At 43.8% G+C, this 17847-nt stretch overlaps 2 protein-coding genes across 20 annotated transcripts in view; one reads left to right on the top strand and one right to left on the bottom strand.

Annotated features, from left to right (window-relative positions):
* LOC126473803 (cuticle protein 16.5-like) overlaps positions 1 to 11107 on the bottom strand; it is an 80126-nt gene extending 69019 nt beyond the window's left edge. Inside the window, exons 1-2 of the mRNA XM_050101081.1 lie at positions 11072 to 11107; positions 10732 to 10950 (exon numbers count right to left, since the gene is read on the bottom strand). Of these exons, the coding sequence (XP_049957038.1) occupies positions 10732 to 10950; positions 11072 to 11083 (231 nt within the window). The 5' untranslated portion in view covers positions 11084 to 11107. The remainder of the gene's footprint in view (positions 1 to 10731; positions 10951 to 11071) is intronic.
* Positions 1 to 17847, top strand: part of LOC126473804 (cuticle protein 16.5-like) — a 275913-nt gene that overhangs the window by 138784 nt on the left and 119282 nt on the right. The window lies entirely within an intron of this gene.

The following is a 17847-nucleotide window of genomic DNA, read 5'->3' on the forward strand; positions in this document are numbered from 1 at the left end:
AGACGTTTCTAATCAGTGCAGTTGGTATTTTGGCACATTCATTTTCCATGACTGCTGTCAACTCACTGACTGTACCTCTCTTGTGCTATAAACATTCTGCTTCACATTCTCCTACAGAAACATTCCATAGGGATCAAATCTGATAATCGAGGGTGGTACTCGGTACTGTCTCTTCGTTCTATCCATCTGCCTGGTATGTTTTCATCATGGTTGGCCATTACATCGCGATTGCAGTGGGGAGGTGCGCCATCATGCTGGAAATAGCACTCTCCATCCCGAAACATCGATTCGTGGCATCACCGGCCGTAGTTGCCGAGCGGTTCTAGGGGCTACAGTCTGGAACTGCGCGACCGCTAGGCTCGCAGGTTCGAATCCTGCCTCGGCCATGGATGTGTGTGATGTCCCTAGGTTAGTTAGGTTTAAGTAGTTCTAAGTTCTATGGGACTGATGACCTCAGATGTTAAGTTCCATAGTGCACACAGCCATTTGAACCATTTTTGATTCGTGGCATGGCGTATTCCTGCAGTCAGTTCAAGTAATTTTTACAAGTCTCTATATGCTCAAGAAACAATGGTCCACTCAAATCGAATTCTGATAACACTGTAACTCCTCGTTGCTTCACATCGTGCTCCATTGTCTGGTGACGATACTCAGCTGCCCTTCATGTACAATTGTGATGATTTATTCAATCATTTAACTCAAATGTGGCCTCATCACTTCAATAGCTGGTATGGGGTAGTTTGTCCTTTGCGCATGTCGGTTTGATATCACTCACAAAATTCGATTTTCCGGTCATAATCATCCTCGTTCAGAGAGTGGAGTAATATAGGAATAAAACTTTTCCACTGGACACGGTTCAAAATGAGATGGACACTCGGTTTTGGAACACCTGCCTCACACGCCGCTTGCTGCAAAGACTATCTAGGACAGGGGCGGCAGTGGCTGCCAAGATTTGGGCTCGTTGTTCTTGCAGTGGCAACACTGCCAGGAGTGCCGTGGCTTTCAGCTTTGCTGACCATTTCCCCCACCGCCATGCCACGCTCTTTCAGCGTGAGGACGGTGGAGAGGGAAAAACTGCGATCGCGCCACATTTAAATGGCGGTACAGTTGCAATACATACGAATTTACTTTATATTTCACATTTATTAACAACATAGATCATAACCAAAACGAATTTGCAGTATTATTTACTGAAGACATAATTTTTTATCTGGTACCGCCAGTCAGCATGTGAACAGACCCAGTCAGTTTCATAGATTTTGCCCCATAATCGTGAATTATTTAGTTTCATAATCTGAAAAGGTCTTTCACACAAATACTTCGATCTAAATACTGCAGCACTTTTGCCAATTCATTATGAAGATGTGGCTACTGTACCTGAAGAAAACAATGCTGATATCCTGGACAGTTCTGATGTAAAATAATCCGTCATTAAAACGGGAATTCCCCTACATTCCAGTCTGTTACATCTGCATATGCACAGGGGCGATTTCAGTTGAAACTGGAAACGGTCTAGAAAACAGTTCGAAAACAGATGAAATGTTGACGGAGTCCTCAAAACGTTTGGGCAACTACCTCCTCACAGTTCTTTCATGGTCACAATGTGTTCTTAAACACAAGTGAGCTTATGAACTGGAGTGTGTTTGTCACAATGTGTCCATCACATCACACGATTTTCTTTTTAAGCGCATCGCCATCAAATCTGAATGAAGTTGTCCCTCACCTTGCAATGTCTTACTGTGGGCAGTTTACAATTCGGTCCAGTTAAAATTAAAGACCTGCAATCTATTCTGAATGTTCCAATTTTAATTCCCGCTCTCCTTTTTCCTTCATAAAGTCAACAATAGTGAGTTTTAAATCGAAAAATTCGTTCCAGGCTTGCCCCTTGCACCAGCGTACACTGATCAGCCAGAACATTATAACCACCTTGCTAGTAATAGCCTGTATGTCCACCCTCGGCCTTTGTGGCCGAGCGGTTCTAGGCGCTTCAGTCTGGAACCGCGCAACCGCTACGGTCACAGGTTCGAATCCAGCCTCGGGCATGGATGTGTGTGATGTCCTTAGGTTAGTTAGGTTTAAGTAGTTCTAAGTTCTAGGGGACTGATGATCTCAGATGTTAAATCCCATAGTGCTCAGAGCCATTTGAACCATTTTCCGAACGGATTACAGCAACGACGCTTCGTGGCATGGAAGTAATGAGGTCTTGGTAGGTCGCTGGAGGGAGTTGGCACCACGTCTGCACACACAAGTCACCTGACTCCTGTAAATTCTGAGGACAGGGTCAATGAGCTCTGACGCCACCTCCAGTCACATCTCAGATCTGTTCAATCGGGTTCAGGTCTGGCTAGTTGGTGGACCTACATATCGAATGGAACTCGCCATTGTGTTCCTCGAGCCACGCCATCACATTCCTGGCCATGTGGCCTGGCGCATTATCTTGTTGAAAAATGCTACTGCATTCGGGAAACATGATCGTCATGAACGGGTGCACGTGGTATGCAACCTGTGTACGATTCTCCTAGGCCGTCATGGTGCCTTGCTCTAGCTCCACTGTACCCATGAATGCCCTCGTGAGTGTTCCTCAGGGCATAGTGCAGTCGCCATCAGTTTGTCTCCAGCCTGCGGTACAGGTGTCAAGGAACTGTTCCCCTGAAGATGACGGGTTTGAGCCCTCCCTTCGGCATCTTGAAGTAGGTAGCGGGATTCATCAGACAATGCAACGCCCTGCCGCTGGGCCAAAGTTCAGTGCCAATGGCCACATGCCCGATTCGGTCATAGTTGCCGGTGTCGTGGTGTTAACATTGGCACATGCATGGCTCGTCGGCTGCGGAGGCCCATCATTAGGAATGTTCGGTGCACTGTGTATTCAGACACCCAGCATTAAAGTATGATGTTATTCCTGACACAGTTCACCACCCTTCCTGTTTTATCAGTCTGCTCAGCCTACGACGTCCGAAATTTGTAATGAGGGTTGGCCGCTTACGCCACGACGTCCGGGCGTGGTCTCCTCTTGGTTTCGCCACGTGTTGAAGGCACTCAACACAACATTCCTTGAACACCCTAAATCCCCGTGCCGAGGCTCCAGGCCATCACAATCTGCCCTCCGTCATACTCAGGTAGTGGGTCGCGAGCCTTCCCAATGTGCACATGGACATCACGCTCGCTGGTACTACATACACCACGCGTATGTCTGACTAGCCGTCATTCCTCACCGGGTGACGCTGGTATCACCAGGGTCGGTTTATGTCGATAGCAGGTCCGTGGTCATTATTTTCTAGCTGATCAATGTGCTTTGCAGTGATAGTCTTTGTTCAGTTCCATCCAAAACAGTTGCAACTAACAGTGGAATAATGTATACGACTTTAGAAATTTTGCTACTATACCACCAATATCTTAATATGCTGCATCCTTTCAAATTTAGCACTACCGAAAAGTGAACCCAATCTGTCGATGTAGTTCTCTGCTGTGTCATTGTCAACTATATCTTGGAATTCTCCTGTTCACTTTTAAGGGGTTGTGACGTCAGGTCGATAGACTGCCTCTTCTCTCTTTGTACAAACATCCAGTCGACATTTGAACGTGAATAGCGAAGGATACGCGGAGCTGGCGCCACGATTCTGACGTACTGAAGAGAGTTGTGCCAACCGAAAAATGTCGCACCTCAGTACGAAAGCAAATGATCACGCCGTACCGATTATGGGAAGGAACGAACAAAAACGATGCAGGTGGAGCATTGGCACGCCGGCCGCTGAGGTCGAGCGGTTCTAGGCGCTTTAGTCCGGAACCACACGGCTGCTATGGTCGCAGGTTCGAATCCTGGTTGGGGCATGGATGTGTGTGATGTCCTTAGGTTAGTTGGGTTTAACTAGTTCCAAGTCTAGGAGACTGATGACCTCAGATGTTGAGTCCCATAGTGCTCAGAGCCATTTAAACCATTTTTGAGCATTGGCACGCCGGTGGCCCGCACACTCGGTCCGTGTGAAGTTTAGCACGCCGTGGCAGGCACTGGTTCAGGACATTGCTGAAACTTCCCGATGACTTCTCTTTCTCTTGTGGGACCGGTGGATGATCATGGTTTTCCGGAATTGTACCTGTGGGCATTCTGGCCGGTTTCTTCTTCCTCAATCTCGCAGACGAGTATAATTACGAGACTCGTTTATGCATCTCGCTGAAACTTCGCCCTGAACTATCTTTAAAGCACTTCACTTACGTTCTTTTCCTTCCAATAGTACTTCAGAACCAACTTTTTCCGCTCAATATTCAGCCTGGCTGCAGAAAATTTTCAAGCGATCACAGCAGTAAAAAGGAAAAAAAAGATATTTTAATTGTGAGGTGTAAAAGAATGCACATTTTTTGGAACACATCGTATATACATATACGTGATACACGGTGCTTCTAGCGGTTGTAGATGGAGCACAAACCTGATAAAGTTTTGATAAGCGAACGACGTCAGAAAATTTGCCGTTTGGATATAAAAAATTTTTTGAAGATCAGATAACTTTCTAATCTCCTGCTTCACGATACAGACACAGCGGAGACTATCAGTCTGTGTGCTCTGCAGAAGTCCATGGCGTGGGCAATTTTTCGAGTACTCGTCATCTGAATCTGGTTCTCTTCTACATGAGAAAGGACAGTCGTCCGGGATTCTGCGCTTCTGTGCAGCATCGCAGTCAACAACATACCTAATTACGAACGTACCAGGTTATCGCACCCGTTGATTTAGTCAGACGACAATTGTATGTGATGCTTAATAATCAAATACGTAGCCCTGTTAAGGTACTTGAAAATAACACCCTCATATATTCCGCAATAAATGTTACTATAATCCATTTACAACATAGACGTAGATTTGCTTGTATATAACAAAATTAACACAGAGTATTGTTTTTTCTACTCCCCACTTCGCCTGCGATTCATAACCTAGCTTATTTTCGTTATACCTCAAAAATAAATGCAAAGCTGAACTACGTACGTACCATCAGACTTCACACAATTCCGAAGATTGCAAGAGGCGACAAGTGCGACAATAAACACAAAATCTGCTTAAAAATTCATGCACCCAAATTGCTGACAAGAATTATATACTGAAGAATGGAAAAGAAAATTGAAAATGAGTTTGATGATGATCAGTTTGGCATAGGAAAGGTAACGTTGCAGTTGATAACGGAAGTAAGACTGAAGGAAAACCAAGTCATGTTCATAGGATGTGACGACCTGGAAAAAGCGTTCGACATGGTGCAAGATGTTCGAAATGGATAGATATGGAGTTTTATAACTCAGAGGTGGATGGCGACTTTACACCTGGAGTGATGCATATTCAGCAATTAATAATTTTCTTCGTTATCACATAGTAATTATTAGTAAAGAGATCGATGTTCTTCTCATTATGTTATATCAACTTCATTGGATTCATCTGGAGCCGTGAAACACCCACACTTTAACAACAAGTTTGCTCATAGTTCATAAAAACGTAAGTTCTTGTGGTCTTCAGTCCTGAGACTGGTTTGATGCAGCTCTCCATGCTAATCTATCCTGTGCAAGCTTCTTCATCTCCCAGGACGTACTGCAGCCTACATTCTTCAGAATCTGCTTAGTGTATTCATCTCTTGGTATCCTTCTACGATTTTTACCCTCCACGCTGCTCTCCAATACTAAATTTGTGATCCCTTGATGTCTCAGGCCATGTCCTACCAACCGGTCCCTTCTTCTTGTCAAGCTGTGCCACAAACTCCTCTTCTCCCCAATCCTATTCAGAAGCTCCTCATTAGTTATGTGATATACCCATCTAATCTTCAGCATTCTTCTGTAGCACCACATTTCGAAAGCTTCTATTCTCTTCTTGTCCAAACTAGTTGTCGTCCATGTTTCACTTCCATACATGGCTACACTCCATACAAATACTTTCAGAAACGACTTCCTCACACTTAAATCTATACTCGATGTTAACAAATTTCTATTCTTCAGAAACGCCTTCCTTGTCATTGCCAACCTACATTTTATATCCTCTCTACTTCGACCATCATCAGTTATTTTACTCCCCAAATAGCAAAACTCCTTTACTACTTTAAGTGTCTCATTTCCTAATCTAATTCCTTCAGCGTCACCCGACTTAATTCGACTACATTCCATTATCCTCTTTTTGCTTTTGTTGATGTTCATCTTATATCCTCCTCTTAAGACACTGTCCATTCCGTTCAACTGCTCTTCCAAGTCCTTTGCTGTCTCTGACAGAATTACAATGTCATCGGCGAACTTCAAAGTTTTTATTTCTTCTCCATGGATTTTAATACCTACTCCGAATTTTTCTTTATTTTCCTTTACTGCTTTCTCAATATACAGATTGAACAACATCGGGGACAGGCTACAACCCTGTCTCACTCCCTTTCCAACCACTGCTTCCCTTTCAGGACCCTCGACTCTTATAACTGCCGTCTGGTTTCTGTACAAATTGTAAATAGCTTTTCGCTCCCTGTATTTTACTCCTGCCACCTTCAGAATTTGAAAGAGAGTATTCCAGTCAAAATTGTCAAAAGCTTTCTCTATGTCTACAGATGCTAGAAACGTAGGTTTGCCTTTTCTTAATCTTCTAAAATAAGTCGTAGGGTCAGTATTGCCTCACGTGTTCCCATATTTCTACGGAATCCTAACTGGTCTTCCCCAAGGTCGGCTTCTACCAGTTTTTCCATTCGTCTATAAAGAATCCGCGTTAGCATTTTGCAGCTGTGACTTATTAAACTCATAGTTCGGTAATTTTCACATCTGTCAACGTCTGCTTTCTTTGGGATTGGAATTATTATATTCTTCTTGAAGTCTGAGGGTATTTCGCCTGTCTCACACATTTTGCTGACCATATGGTAGAGTTATGTCAGAACTGGCTCTCCCAAGGCTGTCAGTAATTCTAATGGAATGTTGTCTACTCCTGGGGACTTGTTTCGACTCAGGTCTTTCAGTGCTCTGTCAAACTCTTCACGCAGTATCATATCTCCCATTTCATCTTCATCTACATGCTCTTCCATTTCCATAATATTGTCCTCAAGTACATCGCCCTAGTATAGACCCTCTATATACTCCTTCCACCTTTCTGCTTTCCCTTCTTTGCTTAGAACTGGGTTTCCATCTGAGCTCTTGGTATTCATACAAGTGGTTCTCTTTTCTCCAAAGGTCTCTTTAATTTTCCTGTAGGCAGTATCTATCTTACCCCTAGTGAGATAAGCATCTACATCCTTACATTTGTCCTCTAGCCATACCTGCTTAGCCATTTTGCACTTCCTGTCGATCTCATTTTTGAGACGTTTGTGCTCCTTTTTGCCTGCTTCATTTACTGCATTTTTATATTTTCTCCCTTCGTCAATTAAATTCAATATTTCCTCTGTTACCCAAGGATTTCTATTAGCCCTCGTCTTTTTACCTACTTGATCCTCTGCTGCCTTCACTACTTCATCCTTCAAAGCTACTCATTCTTCTTCTACTGTATTTCTTTTCCCCATTCTTGTCAATTGTTCCCTTATGCTCTCCCTGAAACTCTCTACAACCTCTGGTTTAGTCAGTTTATCCAGGTCCCATCTTCTTAAATTCCCACCGTTTTGCAGTTTCTTCAGTTTTAATCTACAGTTCATAACCACTACATCTACATCTACATCTATACTCCGCGAGCCACCTTACGGTGTGTGGCGGAGGGTACTTATTGTACCACTATCTGATCCCCCCTTCCCTGTTCCATTCACGAATTGTGGTCAGAGTCAACGTCTGCCCCTGGAAATGTCTTACAGTTTAAAACCCGGTTCCTAAATCTCTGTCTTACCATTATATAATCTATCTGAAAACTGTCAGTATCTCCAGGCTTCTTCCATGTATACAACCTTCTTTTATGATTCTTGAACCAAGTGTTAGCTATGGTTAAGTTGTGCACTGTGCAAAATTCAACCAGGCGGCTTCCTCTTTCATTTCTTACCCCCAATCCATATTCACCTACTACGTTTCCTTCTCTCCCTTTTCCTACTACCGAATTCCAATCACCCATGACAATGAAATTTTGTCTCCCTTCACTCTCTGAATAATTTCTTTTATTTCATCATACATTTCTTCAATTTCTTCGTCATCTACAGAGCTAGTTGGCATATAGACTTGTAATACTGTCGTAGGCGTGGGCTTCGTGTCTATCTTGGCCGCAATAATGCGTTCACTATGCTGTTTGAAGTAGCTTACCCGCATTCCTATTGTTTTATTCATTATTAAACCTACTCCTGCATTACCCTTATTTGATTTTGTATTTATAACCCTGTATTCACCTGACCAGAAGTCTTGTTCCTCGTGCCACCGAACTTCACTAATTCCCTCTATATGCAACTTTAACCTATCCATTTCCCTTCTTAAATTTTCTAACCTGCCTGCCCGATTAAGGGAATAAAAACATAATCGTCATTAAATTTACCGTTGAACCATTGGTGTTTTGCTATCATTATAAACGGAAAAAGTTAATTTCTGGGAATAGTTTACCCTTTGATATGTGTATTTTATGTCTAAGGTTGAAAAACAAAAGTGAGTTTTTGTTCCAGTAATTCGTTTATTCTGAACCGGACTCCATGGCATTGAGCTACTGTCATAAAACAACTGAAGAGCGTCCACTAGAGAGATCCGTATGTAGGAAGCGAAACAAACGAAACAAAGATATAATCAACCCGCATCTTTGATCATGTAATCATACGTCTATCTTTATACCGCCTCTTTAGTCGCAGCCATTACTTAAATCTTTTGGTATTCTATCCCACGGAAAGGAAACGAATCCGTCAAATTACCAACAACTCCCAACTCTTGCACAACTATAACACCAGATTTAATTCAATAGTGGTGTCTACCAAATGATTTACAAGCCGATATGGAGATAACACTATTTCAATGGTGCCGCAAATGGTACCTGAATTTCCTGGTAAGGATGTTGAACGACGGCGCTGGGCCATGTGGAGGGCGTGGCTGTCTCTGCACTGCCAGAGGCGGAAGGACGCGCCCCACGGCTATGGAGTCTTGTCAAATGGGCACAGCAATACGAGAGGGTCATTTATTTGGTAAACTGTGTATTTAAATGGCGCAGGTATTCGAATTGAATGGAAGAAAAGCGGAGTGTGCGCTGATATGAAACTTCGTGGCAGATTAAAACTGTGTGCCGGACCGAGACTCTAACTCGGGACCTTTGCCTTTCGCGGGCAAGTGCACTACCATCTGAGCTACCCAAGCACGACTCACGGCCCGTCCTCACAGCTTTTCTTCCGCCACACACACACACACACACACACACACACACACACACACACACACACACACAGGCAAAGGTCCGGCACATAGTTTTAATCTGCCAGGAAGTTTCAATTACCAATCTCGTTCGCCTCATGTGTGACTTGACTGCAATGGTGCTAGAACATGCACCTTTGTTGAAAACTTTTATTTCCCCTGGTACTGAACCCAGCATAGCTCCCCCCCCCCCCCCCCCCCCCCGACCCACTCACCGACACACGGAGGGAGGCAGATAGAAAGCAAGCATCGTACCTCACTGCCACAGTAATTGTCGAAAAATATGTACCATATTTTAGAATATAAACTTAGTTGGAAATATCAGAGTAGATGTTCTTGAGAAATTTTTAGCTTTGCTTGGAACTCATTTGGGAGAGGCGTATTTGAGTTCTGCACGTTACCTACCATAAATACAAAGAATTACAAAAATTCTATTGGCTCGTGGTTCCCTTGTCGTAGCACTTGAACACTATGTGTTCAATTATTTATTGGATATATCCCAGTTTCCGTTTTACCCTGCAGTTTTTACACACTACAGTTCCATCTCGTTCAATGGAAATAATTCCGTGATCTCTGTCCTATCATGCTGTTCGTTTTTCCTGTCAGAGTTCTCCATTTTTTCTTTCTTCGCGGTTCTGAGGATAACTTACCTTACACTGACTTAAACTAATTGTATATTAGCCAGACAGGAAGGGCTATAGCAGCTACAGTGACTGAGTATGAAAGTAGCTGGAGTTTACATAAGTTAGACACCAGTTTTGCTGAATGTGTACTGTTTGCAGGTGATAGATAAGAAGTCTGCTCAGAAGTCCATAATGTGACCAATAAAGGGAAAAAAAAGCTATTAGAAACAGAATTAAGCATTCACCTCAAACGTCATTCTGTGTATGTTGATAGTATCTATGTTACAACTGCCTGGGTTCTTTTTATCTGGTATCTCTTGACAATAGTAGCCAGTTATTTCTGACAGTGGCGGAAATACTGAAACGAAGTCCTAACTAAACAAATTAGGAGAACAAAAAGCAGTGTCTTTGTTTTTTAACGTTAAAAATGAAATTGTTTTCCGAAGAAGTAACGGAGCGATATGTATTTAATGTGTATTGACTTCGTAAAGGTGATCACATATTCCACAACTCGTGATAACTCAACAGGAAATCAGGAAAGGTAAGAAGAAAAAGACATGTTCGTTGTTAGTGTTTTATTATTTTTTTCTAAATTTTCGTGTTTATACTGGTCTCGTCTCTTGCAGTATTAGACATTTCAGCCCAGCAGAGCAGCCTTAGCGTGGAGGTGGGCGGCGGCGGCGAGGGCGCCTGGGGCGGCATAGGACAGTGGAGCGGTGGCGGCGTACGCCACAGCGGGGGCGGCGTAAGCGCGGGCGGCGTAGGCGAGGGCGGCGCCGTTGATGACGGCGTCACGAGCCTGAGTCTGGGCGACGGCGGTCAGGTGGGCGGCCCTGGTGGCGGCGACGGCAGGGGTGTCCAGCAGGTAGCCGTCGGAGCGGACGGCGACGGGAGCGGGGCCGTAGGCCGCGTAGCCGGCGTGCACGGGGGCGGCCACCACAGCGGGGGAGGCGTAGGCGGCGGTGGCGATGACTGCGGCGGGGGCGGCACCCAGGTAGCCGGGTGTAGCGAAGGCGACGGCCAGGACGGCGCTCAGGACGATCTGAATTTCAAGAAGTGTCATAGAACGATGTTCTCAACTAATATAGATCATAGATGTGCTACATAGACAAGCTTGTTGTTTGTTGTAGTAGTGAAGTAAAATAAAGCACAGTAGTACGTACCAGTGTGTTCATGGTTGTGGGAGTTGCTGCTGCTGCTGCTGCCGAAATGTGCCTGCCCAGTGGTCATGGCCGCTATTTATACCGAACAGTCCGGCAGTGTGTGCAGCGAGTGAAAGCAGCGCGCCGCCTGATTCTGACCTCGTGCTTGGATCGCCCTCGAGTGTTGTCTTTTTGGATTCTGATTTGATCCCCGAAACCTCTCTTGGTATTTGCGTTGTCGGTCGCAATATAAAGCTACATGGAGTTTACAGCGATCTTTCTGATGGCTGCATTCGTTGGCTGTAGACTCCCTTCAATGGTCAAGTCGTTTTATAACTGCTGCCAATATTCACAGAATGTGAAGACTGAAATTGGTTTTGCTCGTTTCCCATATATTCATCAAGAAACAGAATTTTTTGATAGCTTAAGGAGTTATGAAATTACACTGTTGAACAGAGATATCTCTGCACAGCAAAAAAATGGTTCAAATGGCTCTGAACACTATGGGACTTAACATCTGAGGTCATTAGTCCCTTAGAACTTAGAACTACTCAAACCTAAATAATCTAAGGGCAGCCGGCTAGAATGGCCGAGCAGTTCTAGGCGCTACAGTCTGGTGCCGCGCGACCGCTACGGTCGCAGGTTCGAATCCTGCCTCGGGCATGGATGTGTGTTATGTCCTTAGGTTAGTTAGGTTTAAGTTGTTCTAAGTGACTGATGACCTCAAAAGTTAAGTCACATAGTGCTCAGAGCCATAATCTAAGGACATCACACATACCTATGCCCGAGGCAGGATTCGAACCTGCGACGTAGCGTTCGCGCGGTTCCAGACTGAAGCGCCTAGATCTGCTCGGCCACCACGACCGGCTTAACATAGCAGTCTGCTACTACGAGCCTCCTATTAATATATGTTTAGTGTTCCTTATTCTGTTCTGGATGATACTCTCACTGCTATATCTCTTTTAACAACTTAACATAAGGTCTGATACTATCTAACGTATGTGTTCAATGTTTCAGTCACTTACCGCTCTTAGGACCTTCTACACAAATCACTCTTGCAAAAATAAAAGAGAGTAGAATTAAGCTTCCGTTGTACTCATACCTCGAACTAACACACACTCCACGTACATCATCTGACTTTAGCACAGCTGTGAAGATGAAGTACAGTTTCGAACCGTTCGAAGTCTAATTTTACACTTTTGTAGGCTCTGTTTATGCTGCAGTTACATGAAAACCATAACAGGATATCTGTAAATTCTAGACTTATTTTGTATTGACTTATGTTCTTCAGCATAGTTCCTCTGGAGTGAAAAACCTTACAGGGTTTGTCGAACAAAGTCATGATCCTGCACTGTATACATATTTTGATTTTATATTATTTTGTGCGTATGGTAGTGCGATGCGCTTCCTGCCTACTGTTACGTATTCAAGGTGTTGTCACAAATCCTTAAAATATGCAGCTAACATGATGGTTAGTAATATGCTTTTATCTACATCTACACATAAACACATGTTATGTAAGCCACCGCACGGTGTATGGCGCCAGGTACCATGTAGCACCACTTGTAATGTCATTGCTTACTCAGCTCGGAAATGGAATCAGGTGAAATCGACTGCCTACGGGCCTCTGTCCAGGTCCTGTTTTTATGTTCGTGGTTCTTAGGAGTGATGTACGTTGTCGGTGTTTCGTGGTTTTGAAAGTAGTACACTCCGAAGATATCCAGAGGAGCGCTGAGAACTTTCCAAAATGTGGATGTGGAGGAATACCGAAGGTGTTAACTGAAAATAAAAAATATACTTACATAGATATCCATGATGAAAATATTAAGGAATTTTGGACTTCATCCTAAATTAATAAAAATGATACAGTTAACCTTAACAAACACCAAATCCAAAGTAAAATTTAGAGGAGAAATATCTGAACCATTTACGATTAAAACAGGGTTGAGACAGGGAGATTGTTTATCACCATCGCTATTCAATTGTGCTCTTGAATATGTAATGAGAGAATGGTACAAGGAAAATTCTATGAATATTGAAATTGGAACTAAGAAAGATAAAATAAACCTAAATTGCTTGGGATTTGCTGATGACCTAGCATTACTAGCTAATAATATTCAGGAAGCCACGAAACAAATAACAAGCTTACAAAATATAGCACAAAAATTAGGACTCCAGATATCATTTGAAAAGACTGAAATAATGGTAACGGATCCACTTGTAAAAGATCACATCACAGTGAACGATAGGGAAATTAAAATAGTGAAACAATTTAAATACCTGGGTGAAATTATAACACATAAATTGGACAAGAAACCTGCATGGCGAGCAAGAACTAATAAAATGATAAAAGCTCAAAAACTAACATGGTCCACGTACAATAAAAAATGTCATCAATTAAAACAAAATTAAAACATTACAAGACGGTGGTTCAACCAGAGGTTACATACGGAAGTGAAACTCTTTTTAAAGTCACCCAGAAAAACAGAATTGACAAAATTTTAAAAGTAGAGAGAAGAATTGCTAGAACATGCATAAATAAGAAATATCAAAAAGCTGGGCAATGGCGGATAGTTCCAAATGAAGTGGTATACAGAGAACTGGAGCCCATCACTGATACTATACGAAAGAAAAGGATCTCTTTTTGTGGTCACATTCTGAGGACACCAGAAACCAGATTATAAAGGAAAATTATTGAGAAACTCTGGAATTTGAAACAACAAGGAGGATGGCTTAAGGAAATAAGAGAGGATATGGAAGAACTAGAAATAACTCTGGATGATTTACAGAACAAAACGCCAAATTTAAAGAAGTTGAGGGACACAGAAGTAAGATTTAAACCAAAAATTGCCAAACGACATACAATGAAAAGGGTATTTACAGATAAGGAACGACGAAAAGCATCGGAACGAATGAAGAGATACTGGGCCACTCGGAAGGGGAAAATACCAAAGAAGAGGACCAGAAATGATTGACTGAAGTGGTCCAATGAGGCCGTAAAAGCAGAAGAAGAAGAAGAAGAAGAAGATATCCATATAAGTATACAGGGTGTTACAAAAAGGTACCGCCAAACTTTCAGGAATCATTCCTCACACACAAATAAAGAAAAGATGTTATGTTGACATGTGTCCGGAAACGCTTAATTTCCATGTTAGAGCTCATTTTAGTTTCGTCCGTATGTACTGTACTTCCGCGATTCACCGTCAGTTGGCCCAATTGAAGGAAGGTAATTTTGACTTCGGTGCTTGTTGCTCTACAGTACTAGCATCAAGCACATCAGTATGTAGCATCAACAGGTTAGTGTTCATCACGAACGTGGTTTTGCAGTCAGTGCAACGTTTACAAATGCGGAGTTGGCAGATGCCCATTTGATGTATGGATTAGCACGGGGCAATAGCCGTGGCGCGGTACGTTTGTATCGAGACAGATTTCCAGAACGAAGGTGTCCCGACAGGAAGACGTTCGAAGCAATTGATCGGAGTCTTGGGGAGCACGGAACATTCCAGCCTATGACTCGCGACTGGGGAAGACCTAGAACGACGAGGACACTTGCAATGGACGAGGCAATTCTTCGTGCAGTTGACGATAATCCTAATGTCAGCGTCAGAGAAGTTGCTGCTGTACAAGGTAACGTTGACCATGTCACTGTATGGAGAGTGCTACGAGAGAACCAGTTGCTTCCGTACCATGTACAGCGTGTGCAGGCACTTTCAGCAGCTGATTGGCCTCCACGGGTACACTTCTGCGAATGGTTCATCCAACAATGCGTCAATCCTCATTTCAGTGCAAATGTTCTCTTTACGGATGAGGCTTCATTCCAACGTGATGAAATTGTAAATTTTCACAATCAACATGTGTGGGCTGACGAGAATCCGCACGCAATTGTACAATCACGTCAGGCATTGTTGGTGATGTCTTGATTCGGCCCCATGTTCTTCCACCTACGCTCAATGGAGCACGTTATCATGATTTCATACGGGATACTCTACCTGTGCTGCTAGAACATGTGCCTTTACAAGTACGACACAACATGTGGTTCATGCACGATGGAGCTCCTGCACATTTCAGTCGAAGTGTTCGTACGCTTCTTAACAACAGATTCAGTGACCTATGGATTGGTAGAGGCGGACCAATTCCATGGCCTCCACGCTCTCCTGACCCCAACCCTCTTGACTTTCGTTTATGGGGGCATTTGAAAGCTCTTGTCTACTCAACCCCGGTACCAAATGTAGAGGCTCTACGTGCTCGTATTGTGGACGGCTGTGATACAATACGCCATTCTCCAAGGCTGCATCAGCGCATCAGGGATTCCATGCGACGGAGGGTGGATGCATGTATCCTCGCTAACGGAGGACATTTTGAACATTTCCTGTAACAAAGTGTTTGAAGTCACGCTGGTACGTTCTGTTGCTGTGTGTTTCCATTCCATGATTAATGTGATTTGAAGATAAGTAATAAAATGAGCTCTAACATGGAAAGTAAGCGTTTCCGGACACATGTCCACATATTTTCTTTCCTTCTGTGTGAGGAATGTTTCCTGAAAGTTTGGCCGTACCGTTTAGTAACACTCTGTATAGTTCTGGCAATACTGGCCATGACCTTCTTCTTCTGTGCGGATGCACACATATTCCCCAAACTCTTATGGGTCTTGGTAAGAATGTCTTCAACGAGTAACGCGTGCGTTGGGGTGGGACACTACGAAAGTAGTGTGTGGACATACAAGGTGAGAATGTGGGTCTCGTGAGACCACTCGCGAGATAATCCCTGCAGTCGCACTATCCTCTCTGCCCTCGGTGTCTCAGATGGATTTCGATTTCTAGCCATACACTGCCCCCCCCCTCTTCCCCCCAAATGCCACACCAGCAGCTACAGTTCTAGATTAATCTAGTTTAAGAGTGTTTATTTTTAAGTAACATTTCTCTATATGTATGTATGTGTGTATGTATGTATGTATAAACGCCTGAAGATGAACAGAACATGTTCGAAACGCGTTGCATTATGTTAGAAAAATGGTTCAAATGGCTCTGAGCACTATGGGACTCAACTGCTGAGGTCATTAGTCCCCTAGAACTTAGAACTAGTTAAACCTAACTAACCTAAGGACATCACAAACATCCATGCCCGAGGCAGGATTCGAACCTGCGACCGTAGCGGTCTTGCGGTTCCAGACTGCAGCGCCTTTAACCGCACGGCCACTTCGGCCGGCGCATTATGTTAGATTAAGCATAATATAAAAAGTGACTGGTAGCAGAAACTTGAAATAAATAATTATCCCACACAGTCACGGTGCACAAACATAGCCATTATGGCTGAAAATAATGAAGCAAGCTGTGTTTCAAACCGCTGGTTTTAGTTGAATATGTGCTGATTCATTAAGAGACTCTTCTTCACCTCGACTACATACTTTTGGAGCTCGTAATATGCTCTAGGATCTTGCAACGATTATGTCTGGGTGGAGAGCCCTCACAAAGTAAGAAACCCTGCCTCTGGCCCTACTGAAGAATGCAACGGTGATGAAAGACGTGTTGAAACGCCATTGCGCTGGGCTAAGGACAGGCGCCGCTATAGTCAGGGGGGGGGGGGGGGGGGTCGGTGCTGCGGAGCGCCTGTAGGCGTCGGTCGCTCCAAGTTCCTCCACTTGCGCAACCTCCGCCGACCGCAAGCAGTGCAGGAAAGCTGCGAGGCGGTGGCCGACCCTGCGTGTCCCAGGGCCAGGGGCGGGCGGCGCGAGTAGTCGCCGTTATGGAAGCGAGTGGCCGCACAGCTCCGACAGCTGCGCTCGCCAAGGTGACGAGGCGGACAGGGAAACACGGAGGAATTCAAACCGGACTATCCTGACATCATTTGTTGTTGCTTGGCAACACCAGCGCCTGATATTCTCTACAAAGGGAGTTTTAAGAAGACACATCTGATTTCACAGGAGTATACTGTATGTGGAAACGTAAGCTTTCGCTGCCGTTGTAACAGTCAATGAAATTCTTCTGGGTTTGAGGTCGCATTGTCATCTGTAAAATTCTGACGTTTCGGCGACTGTTGCAAGGTGATTGCTCAGGGTGTATTGCTAACAGTTAGCAATACACACTGAGGAAGGCGCCTTGCAACAGTCTCCGAAACGTCGGAATTTTACAGATGACAATGCGGCCTCAAACCCAGAAGAATTTTATTGGCAGTATATATTATACTTCAGTTAAGACTAAAACTTCGGATGGATCTGATCTTATAGACGGGGATGTGATGATACTTATTTTACATTGTTAATAAAACCGTCGGATTTTCCAAGTTACGCCTTTTCCCTTTGTCCACATATAACCTTATGGTACTTTTTACTATTACCTTACATCTTTTCTTCTTTCTCCCGTGACTTTGCCCCGCATCTGCACAGGATTAGTAAGATCACTAACGGATATAGGATACTTATTTTTTGTGTTGTCACCACCCCGTTAGCCTCCTAGACAGAAGGTGCTTGCCCAACTGTTTTCGTGTAGTGTCATTCATGTCAAGGGGTGCGAAAACCTTCCGAATATTTTTGACTTGCGTAACTGAGGCGGTTCTTGGTACCAGTCCAGTATTTACCTTATTGGACGTGGAAAACCGCCTGAACACCACATCCAGTCTGGCCGGCACACAATTCCTCTTCTGCCATGCGGGTTCAGTCTGGGGCCTTACAACTGGCTCAAAAGTGCTAAGTTTCGATGCATAAGCTAATATTTACTCCAATTTTTGATTTCCATTCATATAGAAGGTGCACTGTTGTGACATCGGCTGTATCGTTTCGGAACATCTTGTATTATCTGACA

This window comes from Schistocerca serialis, chromosome 4 (genome assembly GCF_023864345.2).
Source record: "Schistocerca serialis cubense isolate TAMUIC-IGC-003099 chromosome 4, iqSchSeri2.2, whole genome shotgun sequence".
In the NCBI taxonomy this organism is placed as follows: domain Eukaryota; kingdom Metazoa; phylum Arthropoda; class Insecta; order Orthoptera; family Acrididae; genus Schistocerca; species Schistocerca serialis.